The sequence below is a fragment of the Motacilla alba genome, chromosome 4 (assembly GCF_015832195.1).
Source record: "Motacilla alba alba isolate MOTALB_02 chromosome 4, Motacilla_alba_V1.0_pri, whole genome shotgun sequence".
Classification (NCBI taxonomy): Eukaryota; Metazoa; Chordata; class Aves; order Passeriformes; family Motacillidae; genus Motacilla; species Motacilla alba.
This window is the reverse complement of record NC_052019.1, coordinates 37,190,591-37,214,249: the sequence shown is the minus strand read 5'-3', so window position 1 is coordinate 37,214,249 and position 23,659 is coordinate 37,190,591. Positions and strand designations below refer to the sequence as shown.

General features: G+C 36.2%; 1 protein-coding gene across 16 annotated transcripts in view; it reads right to left on the bottom strand.

The window, feature by feature from the left end:
- Positions 1-23,659, bottom strand: part of NEK1 (NIMA related kinase 1) — a 45,831-nt gene that overhangs the window by 7,490 nt on the left and 14,682 nt on the right. For 8 of the 16 annotated variants that reach the window (XR_005256663.1, XR_005256658.1, XR_005256664.1 and 5 more), the window contains exons 11-28: positions 22,495-22,652; positions 20,176-20,235; positions 19,988-20,035; positions 19,825-19,896; positions 16,654-16,835; positions 16,440-16,571; positions 13,043-13,145; positions 9,981-10,064; positions 9,359-9,442; positions 8,768-8,860; positions 7,630-7,725; positions 6,971-7,144; positions 5,421-5,495; positions 5,111-5,342; positions 3,882-4,034; positions 3,032-3,217; positions 2,064-2,465; positions 1,015-1,147 (exon numbers count right to left, since the gene is read on the bottom strand). Coding sequence is in view for 2 of the 16 variants with exons in the window: in XM_038134529.1 (XP_037990457.1) it covers positions 242-396; positions 930-1,147; positions 2,064-2,143; positions 2,345-2,465; positions 3,032-3,217; positions 3,882-4,034; positions 5,111-5,342; positions 5,421-5,495; positions 6,971-7,144; positions 7,630-7,725; positions 8,768-8,845; positions 9,359-9,442; positions 9,981-10,064; positions 13,043-13,145; positions 16,440-16,571; positions 16,654-16,835; positions 19,825-19,896; positions 19,988-20,035; positions 20,176-20,235; positions 22,495-22,652 (2,491 nt within the window). In the remaining 14 variants the exon portion in view is untranslated. Of the gene's footprint in view, positions 1-241; positions 397-929; positions 1,148-2,063; positions 2,466-3,031; positions 3,218-3,692; positions 3,755-3,881; positions 4,035-5,110; positions 5,343-5,420; positions 5,496-6,970; positions 7,145-7,629; positions 7,726-8,767; positions 8,861-9,358; positions 9,443-9,980; positions 10,065-13,042; positions 13,146-16,439; positions 16,572-16,653; positions 16,836-19,824; positions 19,897-19,987; positions 20,036-20,175; positions 20,236-22,494; positions 22,653-23,659 lie in introns of those variants that run through there. The other 8 variants (XM_038134529.1, XR_005256668.1, XR_005256669.1 and 5 more) reach the window with 8 other exon arrangements.

Genomic DNA, 23,659 nt, shown 5'->3' with positions numbered 1-23,659 from the left:
AGAATAACACCTTGGATAGATTTTGGGAAGGAAATTTAGACCTCTATTGTATGCCACATACCCCATTAGCTTCTCAATTCTCTGGGAAAAGACTTAAAGTAAATGGTGGTTCAATACAAAATTTTTAAAATCTGGGTAAAAACTCCATGCTGGTATAGTGTGTATAACAGTTAGCATCTAGCCAAAAACATTCTTGATCTAAGATGCCTGTTAAAATATTTGATAAACTTGATACACTCACATGTCCTCAGAGTCAGAGGGTCCTTCTTTGGCCTGCTCATCTTCTGTATCATCTGTTTCGAGATTATGTTGATGCTGCACATCCGCTACACTGGGAACATCAACTAAAGTTCTGTACAGTTTGTAAAGATCTGGGAGTGAACATGTTCTCAACATCTACAAAGGCAATAGAAAGCCTGCTTGGTAACAATATCAAAGACAGTTTGAGTTTACAAAATACTTTAAAATGAGATTTCACTGCTCTTCAGGTTTCCTGCTTCACAGCCAGAAACTGTGCTAGTAGATTAAATCCTAATAGAAAAAATCACTTGGTTGGCAGAAATTACAAGATATCTTTGCTGCCCTGCTCAGTGATTGTTTATGACAGCAAGGTAGTGATACTTCTGAAAGACTGCACAAAAGTCTTCATGAACTCCCTCAGTAATGTCTCAGAAAAGGAGTGGAATTCCTCCACAAACACCTGGAACATAGAATGTTGACTGGTGAAACCAGAGACTTTCACTGCTGCATGAGACTTGCTGATACCATGAACACAGTGCAGTTGAACTACACGGCAGACATGGCTTGACAAATACAAACACCAGCTGAAAGAGTTGTGCCATCTGTTCCGGCCTCATTCAACTTCAATAACAAAGTGAGCATAATTCTATAGAACAAAAAAGTATTTCTTTTTTGTTATTTAAACTTGCCTTTGGGTCGTTCGCATCAAAAAGTCCTGTAGAAAGTCCAATCAACAATGAACTTTTGCCTTTATTTTTTGCTGGTGATATGGAACGTGAACGAGGTACAAAAGACTCTTCCTGTGAAGACTGAGCTGACAGAACTGGCGAGGCTATTGGTACAGCTGGGGCCTCTATTACCCTCTGGAATAAGGGTTCAGCTTGCTGAGAGTCACTGGAACAAGTTTCTGATGTGGTAAAAGAAAGTCTGTTACAAATCTAACCAGATTAAAACCCCAAGATACTTAAGGAAAAGGTAACTCCTGTTAATATACCTAACTAATTTCTCTTATACAATTAGAGGGAAAAGTAGATAGCACATGAAAAGTATTAAAATATTTTTTATCATTTTATTAAATGCAATTACAATGCAAAATTTTCCCATTTTAACTTTGGGAGAATATACAACCCTCAGCTATAGGCTGCTCTGCTCTCAGGCCTTCTGTTTTCTCATTATCCAGTCCATGTCTGATATTGTGTCATCCATTTTCACTCACTGCTTATCACCTTACCCTAGATTTCTTTGAAGTTATCTCAATATAAAAAATGCCCAAACAGGGGGAAAAACCCATCTAGTTTGCTTAAGCCACCCTTAACTAGATGCAAGAGTATCACCAATGATACTTAACAGCATTGACAATATTTTTTCTGAGGTTACTTCCCAGACTTCCAAGAACAAGCAATTCTTCTATGCAATAAAGATAAAAGACGGTTATTAGCAGCCACTTAAAACATTGAGCTGCAGCTCAGCATTAATTTGAAATATGTATAAACAAAGCAACACTTCTATTAAGTAAATAATCAGATCTCATAACATCCTAAATAGTCATGTGAAAAAGCTGTAACATTCAGAAAGTTGACGTTCATTGCTATGGGCCACTGTCCTGTTGATCTATACACAGCGTAGCTTTCTTGTAACATGTTTTCCTCCAAAGTGACAAACAATACCCACAATTTGTCTTCCTAATCCATCAAAAATTTCCTTTTTATAAGTAAGAACTGAAGAAGCAAATAAAAACTTGCTCATTTGGGGTTAATGAAGCGAGAAGGGATGGCTCAAGCACCCCACACTGCCAAGCCATGGAACATGACACTGGCACTGACCTGCTGGAGCTTCCTTTTGTGGTTGCACCTTGTTGAGTGCTTCTTTCTCTGAAGCTGCCTCATTCATTCCGTCATGTGCCCTATTATAACACATCACATCAAGGGGAAATGCCATGTAAAAATGGTCATTAATCTATTAAACTCATCAAGTGCAGTAAAACTAACACAGCAGCAAGCAATGAAGCTTTAGCTAGGTGTAATTTTAACTGACATGTCCAAATAAAAGTCAGTTCAGGCTCAGTTGTTTGAACTGGAGAGAGAGGTCAGGAGAGAGTACTTACGCATCCTCTTTCTCTTTTACCCACACTTCATTAACAGCGCTAGGGAATTCCTTATTCTCCTTACTCTGGTGCATTTTATCTTCCATTTCTTCCAGCACCTCCGCTTCCAAATCATCAGGCTCTAAAATGAACAGTCATTTACCTTATTAAAAATTAATTCCAATCAAGCAAAAGGATGGGGAAGTATACATTTTAAGATTACACTTAAATTCTTCAGCTTAAATAATTTTGCAGAAACAGCAGAAGTTTTGTAATCCCAGAACGAAAAGTTTTGGGTTTTTCTGATACCAGAAGAGTATCTTAAAGCTCTAATGAACTACGTCTTCTAAAAACCTCAGTAACAAGCCCCCAGAGATCAAAAGGATGCTGGAAAGATTCCAGCACAATTAATGGGGAGAAACAAACCAAAACCCCACCAAATTAAGAACAAAAAATTTGAAGCACTTTAGAATTCTACTTGTACTTTTAAGTTTTCTACAGGCACAAAAAATGTTTCGGGAAATCTACTAAATACATTACTGAATTAGATTACAACATAGGCATAGAAAGCACCTGGTCCTACCTAAAATGTGTTGATCAAAACCTGCACATTACTTATGGGAAGATACAAAAGTATATAGGATTGTTACTTGACTTAGTGCATTCAATAAACAGATTTTAAGTAGAATTACTGATGAAATACGTTACCATCCAGCATAATAGCTTTGCTCTGCATCAGGGTGGGTCCAGTTCTTTGAGATTCTTCTGGTACAGTTATGACAGACTTTGTAACACTAACTGGTACTGCAGACTGAGCTCCAACAGGAGAAAAAGCCTTCTCTTCCTTCTCCTCTGATGAAGACTGATGATCTCCTTCAAGAAGCTCTGCCGTACCTAACAGAAAATGATTCTATTATTTAAACAGTGCTTTACCACATTTGGATAATAACCTACAATGTGGGTAATAAGGTAAGTTGGGAATTTTAATTTCTTTAAAGGAAAACACAAAAAAAAATTGCATGCTTTTAGTACAGCTATATAAAGAGGAAGGCTAGAAATATCAAAATCTTAATTTCTTTTATTATGTTATCATTAGTACAAGTTTATATTTGGAATAAATATAAGTCCTTTTGGCCTTAGAAAGAACTAAGGGCAGGAGTTGACCGGGCAGAACAAAAAAAAAAAAAAAAAAATCAACTGATATGTAAGTCACATGCTGCCAACAAAGTTACAGGAAGCATCTAATGAAATATTCAGATGATGACACCCTTTCAAAAAATAGGATTGCTTCTATTAAAAGGCAAAGTTTAAGACTTTTCAGCGAAATGAAGATCCTTTCCTTTCCAGCACACCCTGGTTAATTTCTTACCACTTCATTGAGTTTGAAATATTTTGGTGTCCTCCAGTATCAGCTTGTGCTTACATTCAGAACTGAAGCAACACCCAGAAGTAGAAAGCAAGAGAGAATATAAGAATATGCTTCTATTACTTCAAAATTTTTCTCAGTAGATTAACTGTCACTACACTTGCAGTGCAGATAATTACTCAGTGTGCTTACCATTTATCTCATCTTGTTCCTCAAGGATGTCAGTTTGCAGCTGCAGCTCTGCTTCTCCTAGGATCCTCAGAACTGAATCAGTTGGGCTTTTGCCCCAGACTTTCCTGTGAGGTTCACCAATATCTAACTTAATTACTTCTCCTATAGTTTGACCTGTGGGGACACAAACACAAATATAAAAACTTTTCTAAATTAGAAATTTTTATTCATTTTCTATATAATAAATAATCAAACAAACAACCTCCACAAAAACTAAAAAAGGCGACAAAGCCAGAAGTCATGTCACCTCACCCCAAATCAGACAGCCGAAAGACTGTGCTTATCTAGAGTTTTTCTTCTGCCAATTCCAATCAATAAGAGAGTTATTCAATACCAGTTGACATATGCAACTTAATAGCAGCAGTAGCTCTTGTCAGAAACTCAGGCACTTCAAAAGAAAGCAGTATGAGAAATTTTTAACATTGGCATGGAATGGTCTTGAACTTTACTTGAACTAGGAAACTAGGAAGTTTCTTGTCTTGCTATCCTTTGACATTTATTCCTGTTAATTCTTCCTCCAAGGAAAACAGGATACAAAGTGACAAAGAAAAACAGAGTATAAAGTTTCTCAATTCTAGCACTATAAAACTACTACGCAAAGATGCCAGTCTGTCACATTCTCAATGATTATTTCTTTCTACAATGTGAAACAGACTTCTAGTAAGATATACTGAAACCAGGAAAAAGGGGATTCAACCAAAAGACCAGAGAAGGAAAGTGGAAAATTTGGAATAACAATCTTGATTTAAGAAAGGAAAACACTAAGAAAGGCTTAACAGAAGTTACAGATCTAAATCGAGAAAAAACCTTCAGTTGTTTTTTTACTACTGATAACACAACAGGATTTTCAAGTTAAATAAGAAACTTTCATATATTTTAAATACTTTTTATTCTTTCTGTTAAATTACTTCCTATTTAAAAGATACAAAGAGAGTAACCACACAATTAGGTTACTGTTTGTTGCTGAAAAAATGAAATTATTTATTGAATCTCCTGCAGGATGTTTAACTACGCAGCCTATTCCTTATTCCTTATTTAATGGAATACATAACCACTCACTTTTTAAAAGTGCATGACACGTAACTGATAGCAAAATGATAATCATAAAGAGTACTTGGTTTATAAAAACACACACTACACATGGCAAACCAATTTACTAATACCACGGTGACAAAAAAAAACCAACTTACACTCTGCTCCAGAGAAAGAATCTTCCATTGACAGCTGAGCTAGAGGAACGACCAACTCAGACGCTCCAGATTCCCATTTTTTGCGATCTCCCAGAAGTGGCTGGTCACCTTGTTGTTCTTTACCATCTTCAGATCCAGCCGATTCAGAGGTATTTTTACCCTCCTTTTTTTCTCTCTCATCTTCTTGAGCTTTAAGATTTTGATTTAATCTTCTCAGAATTTCTCGCTTGTTCTGAAAGGACCAACATATGTATTAAAATAGCGCCTTTCTTGAAAGGATACCTAAATGACACTATATAATTTGACATACTTGTACTGGAAAATCTGGCTTTTTTAATTCCTCAGTCCTTCCAGACTCCGGGACAGCAGTTATTACATGATCATCCTTTAAGTCCCAGAAGCATGAAATAGAAAGTAGAAGAACATGTCAGAAAAAAATTATCATGAGAATAGTAATAGACATAATAAAACCTTTCCAATGACAACTGCAGGTAGACTGAAACAGCATGCTTGATTATTCTGTTTTGTTCTGTCCCAAAGACAGAATTTCAAGGGCACCTTCCATCTTTGAACCAATCACTATCTAAAAGTGATGAGCAAATGAATTTAAATTTAAACAGACAATTTAAACAGACAAATGAGATTTGAGAGGACAAAACATGTAGAGATAAAGCCAGACTTCTACAGCAGGGTAACACCGAATTCCTATGCTACAAGTAAGTAATTCTACAAGAGAACCAAAAAAGTGGCAAGCACAGAGTCAAGGATAATTTATGAAGAAAAAAACAGAAGGGAAAAGACAAATTTAGTGATATGTAAATAAGCAAACTAGATATTGAAGGCAAAAATGTAGAATTTATAATCTGCGTACAAGGCTCGTATTCTCCAATTCCAATTACTCTGTGTGCTATTTTTTAGTCTATTGTAGACACTGTCTTGCATTACTGTGAGACAAACTGTCCACATGGAAAAAATATGCTTTATTAAAATATATGATTTAAGTATTTGTCCAAAATATTATTTCTTTTTCCAGCTATCAACTGATGTCTTTCAGTGTATAACATTTTATATTTTACATATATTCTTTAGTGTAAGTTTCACTCTATTCCCACAGCTATAGCCTTCAGGGTTGAATACCCTACGAAGTACCACACTACACTGAAATTTACAAACAGCTTAAGCAAATGTACAAAAGCTAGCATTCAAATTAACATAGATTGTATTAAAAATTTAAATTGTACAAGGTTACACTCATCTGCTCAGTTTCACAATTCTAACATAAAGCAGTTGAGGTAAACATGTAAGTTTTTACAATATCTGGACTGAGAACATGCAGAATAGAAATTAGGATGCTCTTTTAGACAACAAGAAGAGACAGCACTAACAGACTCAAGAATCTTAAGCTTTGTCTTCTCTAATATTCAGCACATTCAAGCTCGCTGAAAACAATCAATCGTTAATATAACATAGTCCTATCATTCAAAATTTATCTGCTCACTTCCACCAAGTAACCAACTCATTAACTCCTCTCTTCAAGGGGCTGATGAAAATGCTGGAAGTTGATGTCTTCTTCGACTGAACATAACTGTCCTGATCAACATGCAAACTGCCATCTAGGGCTTATCATAGGCTATTCTGCTCAAAACATGAATTTCAATTTCAGCATACAGATGTGTTTCAATGGCTTTCAAGCTTTGGTTTCTTTTTATGTTTTTTTAAATTTCTTTTGCCTAATTAGAAGCAACAAACATCCTTAACAATTTTTTTCTAGCTAACCTATACATCTTCTCCAAACATTCTCTTCCCAGTCAGTATTTATTGCCTTTTCATTCATTTTACCCTCTTTGCAAAAGTACCTACCACACCCACTTCCTTCAAAGCAGAAGTCATAGAGATGACAGGTACACCGGGCTTCACTGGAAGTTGTGGCTTAGGAAGAGCTGCTCCAGGCTCTTGCAGTCCATTCATAGGACTATGTTCTGTAGCTTCCACATGAAAAGGCACGTTAGGATTCTTTACCCCTTTTGCAATCAGCTGTATAGGCGCAATTAAAAAAATCAAATCAAAAATTTACTTCAAGACTTTACACATTAAACACAGTATTATCAATTAGGCACATGTAATCCTTACAAAAGGACAAGAATGCCACACATTCATACAAAGGACAACTGCCCACTGCATGTCAGTTCATCAGCTTCACATCCTGCTTTTTCTAGTTATAATATTACTAGTTGGACTTGTTCCATAGCACACACATGAAAAAGAAAAAAGTTTTGGTCATTAACAGACGATTAATAAGATAGTTGGGGTAATCCTAATGATTCTTAGATAGGATGTTCAGAAGTTTTCCTGCAAGCACACCTAAGATTAGGCTTCCAATTAGGGAATTCTGACTGACACAGGATACTCTCTCCAATTTCAGAACTATTTGTTTTGAAAAATCACAGTATAGGATTTTATTTATACAAAGATATGGCTCTACATACTTCGACTGCATGTAACAGATTTATTTTTCTTACATGTTCTTCCCAGGCTCTTTTCTCTCTTTCATATGCTTCCTTTCTCTTTCGCTCCAACTGTTCCTTCAGAACTGCTGCACGAGCATTTGCTTGGGCCTGCAGTAAACAAGCAAAAAAAAGATCAACTTAAAATCATCAGCAGCCTACTTCATGGGACATTTTAAGAAGGAATATTCTTGGATTACTCATCTCCCTTTCTCTCACTACTGTATAGACTTTGAAAGGAGGACTCCACTGACAAAATCACTACACATACATAATAACTGATCATCTATGTTGAAATAATGGCAACTCCTCAAAATTTAATTGCAGCTCTTGATTTGCATGGCTGTATTTTTAGTGTACATAATAATGTTAATGTAAAATTAGAATTAATTACTAATGTAAAATTAGAAACTCTACTTAAAATTCTTTGAAGACAAATGCAGTTATCAAAAAATATTAAATATTCAGTTTAAATTTTACCAACTTACACACAAAAAGCTTAACTTGCTGTTTCACCTCTAGTTTTCAGGTTAGGCATAAGGTTAGCTTGTTTTTACACTGTACTTTGCAGATGGTGGGGGAACATCTTAGAATATATAAGAGTAATACTTGCTGTGTATAGTATTGTGAACTAGTATAAAACCACCACATGGAATGAAGTTCTAACTAAACACTGTATTTCTATGAAATGCATCTGTTTTAAATGTAATTCATCACAGAGTTATTTAACTCACATTCCAATCCACATATAACCCATGTCAGTGCATTTAAGGAGTTTTGCCTTCCTTTATTCTGTAACTAAAAAAAAGGTGTTGTCTAAGGTACATCTTCCTTACCCTTTCAGTCTCAAATTGCTGTTTTAGTTATATCAAATTGCCATTAGGACTAAAGCTACCCTAGAGATAAATCTCAAAGACTGGGATACAGAAAATCCTTGACTTGCAAGGATAGACTACACTATGTCTCAGCATGTTTTAAAATTACCAAGATTAAAGCAGCTGAACAGAGTTGTTGGCTCTATAAACTCCCCCCATTCCCCTTGTAGTGGATACATGAACAAACTATTGATAGCAAAATGAAACATAAGAAAATTCATGAGATATAAAACATATTTGACAACAGTAACTTCCATCTCCTCCTACTCTACACTTACCTTCTGTGTTTCTATCTTCTTGCGTTTCAGTTCTGCTTCCTCACTAGAGTCCTGTCCATCAGAACTGGCAGCTTCATTCTGCAAAGTAAAAGTCTTCATGGAATTATCATCAGCTCATGTACTTAAAAGCTGAGTGATACAAGTGCCCAGTCAGAATATTTTAACCAACTATACGACTAACATGGGTCAGTTTCACTAACTCCTTGCTTAAATGCAATGTTTCCTTGAACAGAGCTTCATCTCTGAGATCAGCGGGGGTTTTATTTGTTTGGTTTTTCAGGGAGGATTGATTTTAAAAGATGTGAAGCTTTAATAAGTCAGGAAAATAAGTAATGTGCCTCTTGTTGCAAGGAAAGTAGCCTATAATGCTGGGCTCTCACCTGCCACCCCTCATCACTGCTCCATGTTCTGTAAGGTGAGGTACACAAGAAAAGTTTGATGCTCTAGAATTCCAGTTTTTTTCACAATATATACTGTCAAAAATATATGTCTCTATGTAAAACTGCCTAAAACAAAAGTCTTCCACCAGGGGTAAAAGAACACACCCCACACTCAACTTCCATAAGTATTTAAGATTATTTTTAAACCAACCTTATCTCCACGAAGTTTTGCTCTAATCTGTTGACGTTCATTAAAGTTTTGTAGCCGGATCTGTCTCAATCTTGCCAAATATTCCTAACACAAAGAAATGAAACAAGTTTCAGCTCTATGGAAATTCTCTCCAGTAGGGTTAACTTAAAAAATATCAGATTCCATAAAGAAATAAAATGGGTGAACCACCCCCCAACATTATTGTTATCACTTCATCAGTATATACTAATCTCCAGAAAAATTCTCATGTAATTAAAATATAGAAAATTGGAATGTATGTTTATAAGTATTAATTATAACTACATTTTTCATTACTGAAAGCTAGGGAAGGTTGCATTTATCGTAACAGGATTAGGATCTAGCTATACTTACGTGTATCAAATTCAAGAACCTCTCTGAGACAGACTGATGTAAGCAACGATTATTTTGGTTATTTTTAAAACAAAAACAATTAAACACACCCAAACTTTAGTACATTAACAGTAAATTATTTCCTAGAAATTAAGAAAGTCCTTTAATTTTGTTACACAGACGGAACCATGCAGGGAAACTGGGCACAGTCAAGGTCAAAAATAGTGCTATTTTTGTGATGAGCAAAGTGGCAAACATGTAGCAAGCATACCTCTTCCTCCTTGTTTCTGGATTTCCTTCCTCTTGCAGAAATGGACCTGCCTCCATAGGTATCTGCCAGGTTTTGCAGTGTACCCTGTTTGCCATTTAATGGTATCAAATTTAAGGTGGCTGGGGCAGTAAAATTATCTGCTTTATCCAATAACTGTTCACTTATAAAAAAACCACATCCATCAAAGATCTGCAGATGTTCTGAAGTTAACCAAAAAGCCTTTTTCACTTACATGAAACATATGACAGCAGTAACTAAAAATTCTGAGCAGTCAAAGAGAGAGATAAGACCCCTAAGAATATAGTTGCTTTCTCCCTTCAGTTCTGATTTTCTCATGCTATAGAAAATTCAGGTTAGAAAACCTAAATTGTCATGGGTATGAGTTTCCTACATCTGGATTATATAAAAATGGTGGCACAGGTTTGGGATTTCTGCCATTGCTGAGTTAAGCCTAAAATAGAAAGTGGAATCTTTTTATGTTCTTAGATTAGGCTTTTTTAACAATGATGATTCAAAAATCTAATAAAGCACTTAAATATACTCATTACACCTAACAAGCTATGCTAAACGTCTAATACACATGCAGTATATACACTTGGTTCATGTGATGTACTCTGTGACTTGTCACCAAAAGGATTTCGACCTTTAAGAAAGCTCTGTACAGAAGAATTTAATTGTTCTGTACAAGAACAATTTAACTTCATGTTTTCTGCTTGGATTAAAATAAAGAATACTTGAATTATTTTACTAATGATATACCACAATTCTTTTCTGAACAGGTTAAAAATTCCTTGATTTGTTAGTGCAACATGCAATAAACACAGCAAGCACACATACATGTGATAGACCTTCTGTCTTATAAAAAGGCTTTGGCTTTCTCAAGTTTGTGTGTAGAGAACCATCAGTAAGTAAATACTCCAGTGAGGTTATTGACTTGGTTATTGACCAAATATTCTGGTTAAATAATCTCTCAGACTGAGAAAAATTAATAGCTCAAGGAAAGAGCACATTACTGAACTTACTGACTAAACCACCAAGGGATCAGAGAACAAATTAAAGGAATTTTGTGGAAGCGTAGTTCCTATACATTCACAAGGACTCCATGAATGCTGGTTTCAGCTTGAGCATTAAGCCATACAAAATGTAAAAGAATATTTTCCATATTCATATTTTCAGAAAATATTTGGTTTTATTTTTAACTTTTTAACACATGTTCCTGAGCTTTACAAAAGCTTACTGGCACTATTGAAGGAATTTCATTGTTCTTTGTTCTAGCATTGAAGTTACTTGAGGTATTTCCATCACTGATGGTGATTTATATAACTGTCTTAAGAAAGAAACTGGAAGTAAGATTTTTGAGAACTGATTTTCTTTGTAGATTGTTAATTTTAATAATCTGCCTACATTAAATTTTCAAAGACCAGGACTCATGTTTTGCAATGCCACACAGCTACAGTGAAGTAGTAAATTAGGTCAGCAGCTGTCTTAAGGAACAGATGTCTAAAAGTACCATCAATTCAACTACTGAGTCAAATTTAGATTGTCAGTTGAAAATTAAAATTGACAGCTGTTATATTTTATAGAAGCTGAGTGAATTAGTGTCAGTCATCAGACAAAAGGCTGACTATTAGCTGATGATTTCTCCTTTCAGATCAACGTTGTCCAAACAACAGTCCCATCCCTATATGAGAACAACTGTCAGCTAGTCAAATTATTTTCCTGCTCATATAGAAGGAAGCTGTTGATAACTTCAACTTTCAATGACAAATCCAGAAATGAACTTGGTACTCTGGCTTCAAGTTATAAGTATTAAACATCTGGAAGTTACTTTACTGTCCAGTAACCTCCCTGCTTTATTATGGGAACCATCAAAGATTAAAACATTTAGGCTCATTGAACACATTAGAGAAAACTGAAAAACATTAACATGAATAGTTGGGTATCTTAAATTAACTGATCTCATAAATTCATACCAATGCCAACAAAGCCAAAAACAAAATGGAAGCAGTACTGGTACTGCTAACTGCTAAGAAGATATGGTACTACCAACAACTTGTCCAAGAAGAGGTAGTGACAAGAATTGCTCATTTTTTTTCGAACTAATTTACTGGTCTTGAAGGTTTTAAAAAACAGAACCATTGTTTTAGAAAGGAAGACTCATATTTTAAAATATATATACTTATCTAAGGATACTTCACCATGAAAGCAGTGAATCAAAGCATGTAAAAATTGCCTACTGTAAGTGACATCATCCCTGACATTAAGACCTGGCTTTAGATCATAATCTGATTATCAGGTATAACTCAGGAGATGCTTCTATAAATCTGCAGTTGGTCTCATCTCACAGCTACTCCAGCACAGTCAGTTCAATCTCAGCAACTGACAAAGACATCCTCACTGAATCGCATATGAATAGTGTGGAGAAGCACTCAAAAAGTAAAACTCTCAGTGTTATCAAAACACATAGTCATTTCCAATATATGTCTTAAACAAACTTCCTAAAGGAATACTGAATTTAGAATCATAAGCATAAAGAAAATTTTATGACACTATCTTCTACTTAATTTCTAAAGAGTAAAGATTTTATAAGAATCAACATTGACAGATATGGATGACTTTATAATACCTTTTTAATAAGCAGAATGTGTTTTCCTAGCATGCACCACTATGTCTGATCATTAGCTGTATCAGTTTAATCGAACTTCATTTTTGGTTCAATCTACTGTATAACACGAAGTTTAATTTGAACCAAGACTCCAAATTATAAACAGAAAAAAAAAGTAAATGAATCTTCTAAAATTGACAATAGCAAGTTAGACACATGCAAACAAAGACAATTTCCTTTGTTAATAAGCTTGAAGTAATGAGAAATGTACTATTAGCTGATTATGTTACGTTTTATTAAAATTAGCAACAAAATGCAGAAAATTTATCCCCCATTCTCTCTGTTTTTTTCAACACTTAAGGAAAATATTTAGTCAGCATTTCACTTATGATGCTACTTCAAAGACTCCCAAAGCATGCTGAAACAGTAATACACACAGGAAGAGCAGATTTCATACCATGTGTCCCTGAGCTCGAGCTTTGTTTTCCATGGCTTCTCTCTTTCGCTGCCAGAATTCTTCAACTTGCTTTGCTCTATCTGCAGCTATCCATCCTTTTTGCCTGAGTAATTTCAACATAGCAAGATGAAAGTCTTTGAAATATGACACTGTAAACACCACCACCCCCACTGTTCTCCCCCCTGCACTTATTCTAACTAGAACACACAGGGAAAAAAGTAACAGTAGATGAGTAAGACATCTTTTAAAAATGCCTTTCATCAGTCAAAATACAAGTCACACTTCGACAAAATGGAGGAAAATAGGCTTAGTAAAAGTGAGAAGAACTATTAAAAAATAAATCCAAACCACTGTATTGTTGTCCTTCCAGATCCTTGTCATTGAAAGAAAAATGAATGTCAAAACAGTCTTGGTATGATTGTTTCTGGAAGTGTCTCAGCTTGTTTCATTACTGTTATAATTTGTGAAAAAGAAGATTCCTTCAAGATTTCTCTTCAGAGATGAGCAAGAACTCATCACACGAGCCAATCAGTAAGGTCAATACTGTGACAGCCTTTCAAGACTGTCCTATATTTGCAGTAAGAGCATCTACCACTTAGGGAATTACTATAGTGCTACTATTCTCAGATGTTCTGGCAATTCCCTTTAGGGAACCTTGGGGGATTTTTTTTTGTTTGTTTTCAAAGGGTCCATGAAGGAATTTTCCTACCCTAGAATTTGCTATAACAAGATTATTGTTTTTTGACAAGTTTCACCCCAGGTCAGGGACCTGCTTGGGAAGACAAGAAGGCTACATTTCGTTTACCATAACTGAGCATCCTGCAACTCTGCAAGTATATCTATAACATCATAGAGGAATCAGATTCTAACAAATTCATTAGAAGTAGACTCAGAGAAGTTTAGTACTAAAATAAAACCAAACCCCTGAGAAATGGTTTCAGATATTCTACAAATGGTAGAATGATGAGGCCTTTCCAAGGTTCCCCAGGCCTCCTTTAACTGAGGACCATTGGGGTTTGGCAACAGTCAGGAAGAAACTGGAATATGATGACAGCAATAATCCATTAGACTGAGGCAGTTAAAGAAAGAATCATTTTTCAATACAGGAAGCTCTAGTAATTCATAATTAATCAGCACACTAATTAAAATTCACCCATTTTATTATTATGACCCTTCGCCCCCCAATCAAAAAGGAAATTAATTTTTTCCACATGCTACAGTTTGTTAAAAGGAAGACAGAGATAAAACCACTTTGATACAATAAAACAAACACAATCCTGAAAAGGCAAGACAAGGTGTTACTGGTAAAGAAACAAACACTTGCCAATCTTTGTCTACACATACCTGACTCACTAAAAGATTTTTACTCTACCTTTTAATTACATATGAACTCAATTGGTGGATAGTGAAATCTGTGCAAAGCCCAGTCACACAGCTGAAGTCTGTCACACATCATGAACCTTACATGTTCAACATGCTAAGTGTTGGAGGAGAGGTCTTTCCAAAAACACCCAAACCAAGACAGTCCTATTTGTCTCAAACTAAATTCACATGAACATCTTATCTCAAAATTTTATAAAAATGGTTTCTCTTACTCTAAAGGTGAGCAACTCATTTTCCTAAAACATTTCAACTAGATTTCTTCTGGGCTGCACTTCTGCCTGAGATAATTTTTCAAGACTGTTGACACTGAATATATTTAGCTTTACAATAGTGGTAGTACAATGAAAGACTTCAGATTGAGAAGATGTCTCAGCTTCTTCAATATATACCCTAAATTGACTATCTTTAACAAAAAGTTATTGTTATTTCAATTCTTTCTTTGAGTGAAACATCATGAACACTTGCCTTCAGCTGGAAGAATGACGTCCAGGATGGAAATATAGCTAGGCTGGCTATGACAATAAAATTGCTTCCAGGTAACATACCAATTCTTAACACATTTAGGATGCTAAGAAACAGCACCTCAATTTAAGGCTAATAATCCAGTTTATAAACAGGAAAAAAATCCAATCTCTACGTATTTTGAAACTTCTGGACAGCGTTCTCATTGAGTGCTTCCAAATTCATGTATTTGAAAAATGTTGAATTGGTTTCTCCTCCCAGTCTCTGTGCTATTTATAATTTGCAACACTCTGCTATAGTTTCTCTCAATTTTAAAACATTTAAAACAGTTTATCCAGGTACTGACAAATATAATCTAATATTTTCAAATGTATGAGTCAAACTGCTTCCTAATCTAGGCAAGATTTGGGGATTGTGCGCTTTGTGCAAAGCACTGAGACTAAACAGAGGAGGAAATACATTTAAATACAGCTGGCAAAAGATACCTTCTAGTACTGGGTTGTACCAGGAAGAATCTTAATTATCTCACAACAGTCCAACCTACTATAAGGGATATAAAATATACCTCAGCGCTTTCAGAACTGTATTATCAGTGTTAAGCATGATGTTATTGCTGCAAGTTTTAAAATAGCAAAAAATCCATAATTGCAAATTCATATTATATTAGAAAATAAAATTGAATTAATTTAGTTTACAAGAATAAATTGTTTCTCTTCTTCCTCCATGGAATACATGATTGGCTCTGCAGAAGTTTAAATAATGAAGAAGAAAATTTGTGCCTCTAGGAAAGTCAGTTAGTAATGTTCACAGCACTAAACTTCCAGGAAAATGGTATTTTCCCATTTACTAGTCACAACTGCAAACACAATTCTTTGGGCAATATTACGAGATCTAAAGGAGAGCAAGTACGTTTTGAAGAAGCTATTTGAAAGAGTGAAAACATTAAAAAGAAAATCAGTACCTGCTTACAATCCTTTATATATAAAAATACCCTATTTACAGTAATTAGACTTAGGTCTTCTAATTCATTATTTGAATACCGAATCAGAGGTTGCACACCATTTCAACACCTGGCACTCACATCTCAATGAAGAAAGCTCCTAGAAGTTTTCCACTGATCAATAAACAGGAGCCAACAATTCTGGGATTATTCTAGATGCTTTGCAATACTACAAACACTTAGGAGCAGCGAAGGCAGGAAGAATAAGATGGGAGAAAGAAACATCTTGTCAGCTAACACAAAAAGTGGCACGATGAACAAAGCGAAGGAGGAGGCTTATGTTGTTATGTGCAACCACATTAGGCCAACAATTTGGTCTGAAATCTACTTTAGGTACATTTGCTTAGTAAACTATTTTTTCCATTATTGGAAAAGCCAAGATCTTCATTGGCTCTAAAAGAATTGTGGTCTGTGAGGGTCTAACACACAAACAGACAGCACAATACCAATGAATAGAAGTGATTTTAAGACATGCTCAACTACTAAATGAAACCAGACACAGAACAAGAATCTAACATGGAGGGACAGATTCACAGATTATCATAGTCCAACCTGTTTGCATTGGCTTGTTTAGACACCTCCTTGAATCTTTTCACTTTTTTCCTAACTGCACCAACATCAGGTAAATGGTGATGACCTGCAGGTCCCTTAGGAACTCCTGGACGTGTTCCAGGTGGAATTCCTCTGTAGATAAATATGTACAGTAACTTTCATTACTTTCATCTAAAGCAGAACACATGTAGCTTCTAATGGAGGGTAGCCATACCTTTCAACAACTCCTCGGTCTTGTAGTTTCGCTCTCAATTTGGCTTCCCTCTCTTCAGCTATTCTGAAGACATTTTCCTTTTGCTGTTGCATCTGGTCAAAAATAGCATGATAGTGTTCATAGCGTCCTCTGGAAGACACAGGAAAAGGACCAACACCACCTCCACCGACATAATATGGTGCCTGGAAACCAGAAGGGGTAGGGTGGAAATCACAAATACTGCTTTTATTAGGCTCTTCCAATTTTTACCTCTTCAGCAAAGTAATAATACTAACATATTCTGCAACAATTCTAAATTGGTCCTAGTTTTATCCCTGGCATGCTCCTATTTTAACAAATTGCAAGACAGATTGTTTGTTTTGTATTTTTTTTTTTTTGATTAGCAGTCCAGAATAAAACCCCATTTTAGCTTCCTTTAAAAATAGTCCAGTTATACACACGCCATCTCTCACACATTTTGGAAGTCACTGAAAATGACTCCATTGAGGTGTAAACAGAGATAGATAACATTACATGGCCAAAATCAAAGTTTTAGCAAAAAAAATGATACAATTCCAACAGAAGTAGTAACAAGTGACTTACAGCCAAACACATATCTTTTTCATGAAGCTGGAAACAGTTGAGCACAGTTTTTAGTTTGCTGAATGGCACTATGTGCAGATTCATCTGAGAAACCCCATTGCCACCCAGCCTATCACCTTATTTCCATCACTAGACTTGAGATGCTTCTCTACTAAAGCTTGGACCAGGGGAACACCGACCACAAGACACTGCTTTGTGCAAATCATACCTGTCATTATCAAAGCATTAGAATTCCTGCAGAATTTTCAAGTGAAAATAATGAAAAAAAAAAAAATGTTTCAAGCAGCTGTGTACCATAATAGCCAAGGATGGATGCAGAAAATATGAAACTGGCAAAACAAGGTTAAGGTTGTCAGCACATGCATAAAAATGTTTACTTTATGCCTGGGGAAAGCAGTCAAATAGCCCAGGGTAGTAAATCTATGGAATTTATTTCAAAAACAGTGTCAATCTACCTTTCAGAGTGGTCGGAAGTATTAAATAAAAATTCAGACAGGTGAGTACAGATGTGACAGGTGTAAGACTGACTGTTTAGAAGTTCTTGAAGACATTATATTTGACAATGGAGTTTATATCACATTCTGAGTTTCAGTTGTTTAGTGCCATCAATGGCTCCCCATAATCCAGATGAGAGTACTAAATCAAGGATTTATCTAAGCATTCAAACAAATATGCAGGTAGACTGTTGGTCTGAAAAAAATAACTATATAAGACTATGATTTCTACAAAGAGAGGGAAAAGTCTTAACTTTAGACACTTATCAAGGTTTCACGCATCATTATTAGAGTTCAGTTTCCAAAATCTAAAGAAATACTAGAGAATGATCATCATTCTCCAGGCAAATGATATGCATCAGGTGCTCATCAACAGTCTAAAGAATAGTTACAGCTCCTGCTAGAACCCCAAATCCAAAGCCTAACACTTGCCATGTCTTTCTCTACTTTTCCTCAGAAACAGGTGCCAGCAACTAGACCAAATAGAAAACAGGACAGAATCATGCAGTGCATGACTGTTGTGCCTTTGTAAGAGGCTGTATGGCTTGTGTTATTGGAAAGCTTAACAATGCCACTCAACAGCACTGTCAGGGAGTTGCTGGATATACTGCTTTCATGCTGGAGAAAGGAAAAAGATAATTAAGTCAAGAATATTATAATAGTGTATGGAAACCTGAAGTGATGGTAAACTAGCCCCCTGCAGTATGATATGCACTCAACTATCCAATCTGAAGAAGACATCTCAGTGATTTTTCCACCTACCATGATGCTTTACATCAGTGACACTTGGTGAAAACAGACACACTCACTGGCCTCAGTTTCCCTAGATAACTGAGAACACAGCTAACAATGCAGCTGGAGCTACAACAGAACAGCTCATATCTACACAGTAAAACTCTGAGCTAATCAGAAACACTTTGTCCAGGAACACACGCGGCTCTCATCCAAATGTGAGGATGAATGCATATCATGTTGTGCTGCCGGTTTGATCTTGAAGGAGAGGACAACATAGGAAGTAAATTCCATTTTTTCAATTTTTTTTCATTAAATCAGCACTGTATAGTTTTTAAAGTCTGGTATGCTTAAGTTTGCATTTATATTTAAGCTTTACTTATATGACTTGTGCACACATCCAAGGATGATATCTATTTTGAAAGGAAATATTTAATAAGCAGCTACTGAAACCTGGTTGGTGTTTGTGTAATCCTCATTTTTGTACAAAGAACAGTAATAAAACCTCTATCCATTTTGACTTTATCGCTCAGTCAAGGCTTGCTTACAAAAAGCCTACAGAACATGCTTATGCCCAGTATTTTCATAAGACTCACTACCACCACAACAAATCCCTGTGTTTCAATCCACTTTCTATTGTCAGATAGACTTACCATAGTACTGCTTAAATTCCTGCACTGACTCTGTCTGATGAAAGTACCCAGACCCTTATAATCAACTAACTTGATGAGACTACTTCCCAGGACAGTTATGTTTCCACAAAACTATGACATGAGCAAATAGGGAAAAGGAAACAGTCATGGCAATCAGATTAAATTATATACAAAGTGAATGGCTAAACAGCACACTGCATGAAAAAAAGACTTAGATTTACTCAAAAAATTTTACCCCCCTCCTCAACATCTTATTGATATATAGAAACACTTATGTTGCTAAATAACAAGGAATGTTTAGAAACAAGTGTTTAATACTAGGAAAGAGGTTCATTACTATAATATGAAAACCTGGGAACAAAAAATTGAAGAACAAACTTGAATGTGAAAGAAGCTGCTCATGCATACACTCAGCACAGGAGAAGTAGCAAAAGCAGGTGCGGAAATAAGAAAGTGGTGCATGAAAACCATTACTAGCAGTGAGAGAAGAGATTCAGAAATTTAGAAACATTAAAAATGAAAATTGCACGTAATCTCCAAAAAGGTCAGGGAGAAGCTGTTACAGTCTATCTCAAATTATCCACAGATTAATAATGGACAGCCTCAAGAGTTGACCTCCAAGAGCAAATCCTTCTGAAAAGAGAAGACCATTTCATACAATCAAAGGTGGGGGGAACAGACTGCACCACATTTCTGCATCTGCTGCCAACCTTAACACCACTTCCACCTGAACCAAGCACATTCCTCCATCCTTGTTCCCTGGCTCTGTTTATTCGTTCCATCTGAAGGAGAAAACAATACAGGAAAACAAAATTCAAGGAACCACTAAGAAAAATTGAACTTCACTCTTAACACATTTTAAACATAGTTTACCCTTTCTTTTTCCAATCTTCTCATTTCATCTGCCTTCGGTGAACTGATCTGCAACGTGTAAGGATTAAACATGTTAAGGAACTGGGAAATCAAACTATTGCATGTTCTTACACAACATACCACACCACAAGGTATTTCATTAAAATTTCTTTGGGGGAATAAAGAAAAATCTGAAGACTCTTGTCTACCTGCTCTCTCTGGCGTTTTTCTTTTTCAGGCAATTCTAACCTTTTCTTTTTTGAAGGTTCCTGAAAAATAAGCATATAATATGGTATTTATTACTGAGGCATCACTCTGTCAAGATGGGTTACTGATCCAATTGCTGGTGTATGTCCATGAAGATTAAAAAAAAAGAAATCATTGCTATATAATGTTTGGGAAAAAAGATGATGAGGAAAGGTTTCAAAGTTGTATTTTAGAATTCTTGCTGTGGACTTGGCTTTTGCTCAGTTTGAAAACAGATGATTTCATGATACCGCAAATGTTTTGCTCCTTTTTTTCTACTGGAATAATTTTCATCAATAAGGTTGGAAATGCCTGCATAAAAGGTGAAACTTCAAATTAGACAGCATGATGCCAGAATGAGAGAAAAATTCTATCAGAAAACATATTCTTAAGTCACAACTGAGTGTGCACTAAATGGGGTTTAAAATACTTGATTATTCAGGAAGTTTGAAGTAAAAAGCACGGCTAGGATATAGGGGTACTTGTTGATCCTGTACTAAAAGTTCTTCAAAACCTGAAGGCAATGATTTTTAAATCTGTTTTGTCTTTATTTTTCTTCTCTGGTAGTATCACTCTTCATTACAATCCTTTCTTTATAGGAACTCTTTGAGGGGGGCTAGATATTAAGATTCTCTTATTTGGAAGGTTATCCTGGGGCTCTTTTGCTTGATACTTCACTTGGTTCCAACTCTAACCAAGGTTCTTGTTACCTATGACAACACAATCACCACTGAATACCTGCTAAAGAAGCAGCTATAGTTAACAAAATGTGCTGTTTACTCTAATCTTCTCAAAAAAGCCATAATTACTTTAAAAGCTTTTTTTCCTGACCATACTAGAACACACAGAGGTTCACAGCATTTTCTTTTGACAACGTGCAATCCTGTCAAATGGGTAATTTAAAACCAAGTATTGCAGCTGTTGGAAACCTTTAGACACTTGTAATAATATAATGTTAATGTAGTATTACTAATTAAAGGAGACTATTGTCACATGCTCCACTGAAAAGCCAGCTAAGAGCTGCAAGCTCAGACTCAGAGAAGAAAATTCATATTAAGTTGTAGCCATTGTTTTTACCATGCATCTTATCACTAGGTACAATTCACAAAAAAGACTGTCCTAAAATAGCAGCGTTACTGACTCCTTCCATATGGAAAGAGGATATTGCCTCAGTCTCTCCCCTGCCACATTAAGTCTCAGGGCAAGTTGGGTAAGCGTTGGCTGGTGAAACCCATGACAAAGACCCCGAGATGGCTTTGCAACCTTAAGCCTTAAAACACATAAATCTCATGATTTCATAAGGACACACGAGAAGTCTGTACTCTCCCTTTCTTGCTTTTTCAAACTGTGTTTCAAAAGCCAAGGAGGCTTGTGTGATCAATGAGCTTTTCTCTAAACCTCTGATAACTGTTGAACTTCACAGATATTTTGTATCTCCAGGATAATTTTCTATCCACCTAACTTTGACAGATGGATAGAGGTCTTAGTACTATGTTCCCTGAAGTGCCATGGGAGAAGTTAAAAAAAAAAAACAACAAAAAAACCCCACAACAAAAACAACCATGTTACTTATTCAGAAGAAAATCTGAACTAGTTCTCTTGCTGAAGCAGCAGCCTCTCGGTTGCTAGTTGTCTGGCATGTGCATATAGCTCAAAACTAGCTGTAGCAAAAATACCTCCTGACCATGCAGTAATTAATGGAATAAAGAGAGAGAATAAAAGTTTTGTGTAATCAAGAATACAAAGAAGACAACAGGAAGAAAGATCAGAAGTATGGCAGTATACAGAAAACTTTCTCATTAGCTCATGAAATTACATCTGGGAAACTCCTCTTTCTCTTTCAAATACACAGTTTATCTGCCTAATAACACTTTGTAAAATGGCTAGAAAAAGTCTGCCTACTTTTTAAAAAATTTGAAATGATTTTGGAACAAAGAAAAAAGATGCAAAGGTTCGTATCCAGTGTCAATGATCCTGGCACACCTGAGAAGCTTCAATATTTCTAAGAGTGGTTAACACCAATAAAGCAAATGAAAACACACAAATGTAATTCAGCCTTGGAATTAAAACCCAAGCCTAAAGTATGAGTTTACAAAAATTATATTAAAACCAACTAAACAAACAATCAATAATGAAGCAAGCCAAGCATTTAAACTACTAGTTCTACTTTCTCTGCAGGTGCATGAGGCATGTCCACATAGCAAGACATTTTGAAAAGGAAGCCACAGTATTTAAATAAGACATGAACAAAACAGCTCAATTCAACTAACTCAGCTTCTTACCTGTCTAATTTTAGTCAATGGCTTCTTCTCATTAGGCTTTTTAGGTGCACCACAAGACTTCCTGATAGTTAAAGGCACTCCATATTTTGCAGCAGGTTTGGTAATTTTCTGAGCTGGTGCAACTGAAGTCACTGTTGGTTCTTGAACTGGTCTTTGAACTGAAAAGAAGAAAAACCCCACAATAAAAAAAAACAACCCTGGTTTTGAGCTACCGAGGCTGGCCAGTGTATGGTATTTCCCTTTCCCAAAGTCTTAGAACAGAGAAACTAGAAAAAAACAGGTGAACCGTGTTCAGGGACCAAAGTCGTGTCTAAGGCCCTGCCATATTTGGGCTGCTCTTGTGCACATCCACAAGACAATGAGGAAAACTTTACTGTGTAACTGGTGAGAACTTGAACCTTGAAAGAGAAACAATGGACTGGTCCATCGCTGGGAACTCAACCTGCGGGAGAGGAACAATACACAATGGAGCTGTTGTTAGCATGGAGGTGGGATCACAGGCCTCTGCGGCCTCATCTCATGCGCTGGCCAGACGCTGTAGCTGGAAGAATTCCACTCCTGAGGAGAAGCCTTGAGGTGTGGGTCTGGGGTGGAGAGGTGACAAGGACTGGATGCACACTGTGGGTCCAGGGGACGCCCTGAAGATGCACTGCCTGCCTGCCCCCCTGCATGACACCATGCTCTCCATGTCCTTTGCCTGCCCAGCAGCTTTGCAGGAACGAGGGGGTTGGTATGTATTGTTTGCTACTGCTAGTAATAAAAGTAAATTTGCTCTGCAGTCACAGATGGGTTTCAGGTTTGGTGTGCACGGGCATCCTCCTGAACCCGTAACAAACGGGAACATTTCATTCACATAAGCTGATGTATTCTCTTGTCTAAGTTTGATGTTTGATAAGAAATAGAAGAAAACAATTCCCATACTTTTACATCTGGATCCTTCTAGCTGGATAACTGACACTTCATTCAGCTGCCTTGCTTAACTGCACAGTGCTCATGTACACAGGGAAGAGGTTTCCTCATTGGATGCAGAGACAGGCCCTTCTCTACTAACAACACTGAACTGAAACCTGAAATGCTAATGTCACCAGAAGATGAGTTCTAGAAGAGCTTCAATGGCCTTCAGGGATATTGCTTTCCCCATAGAGTTCCTGAATATACACCAATA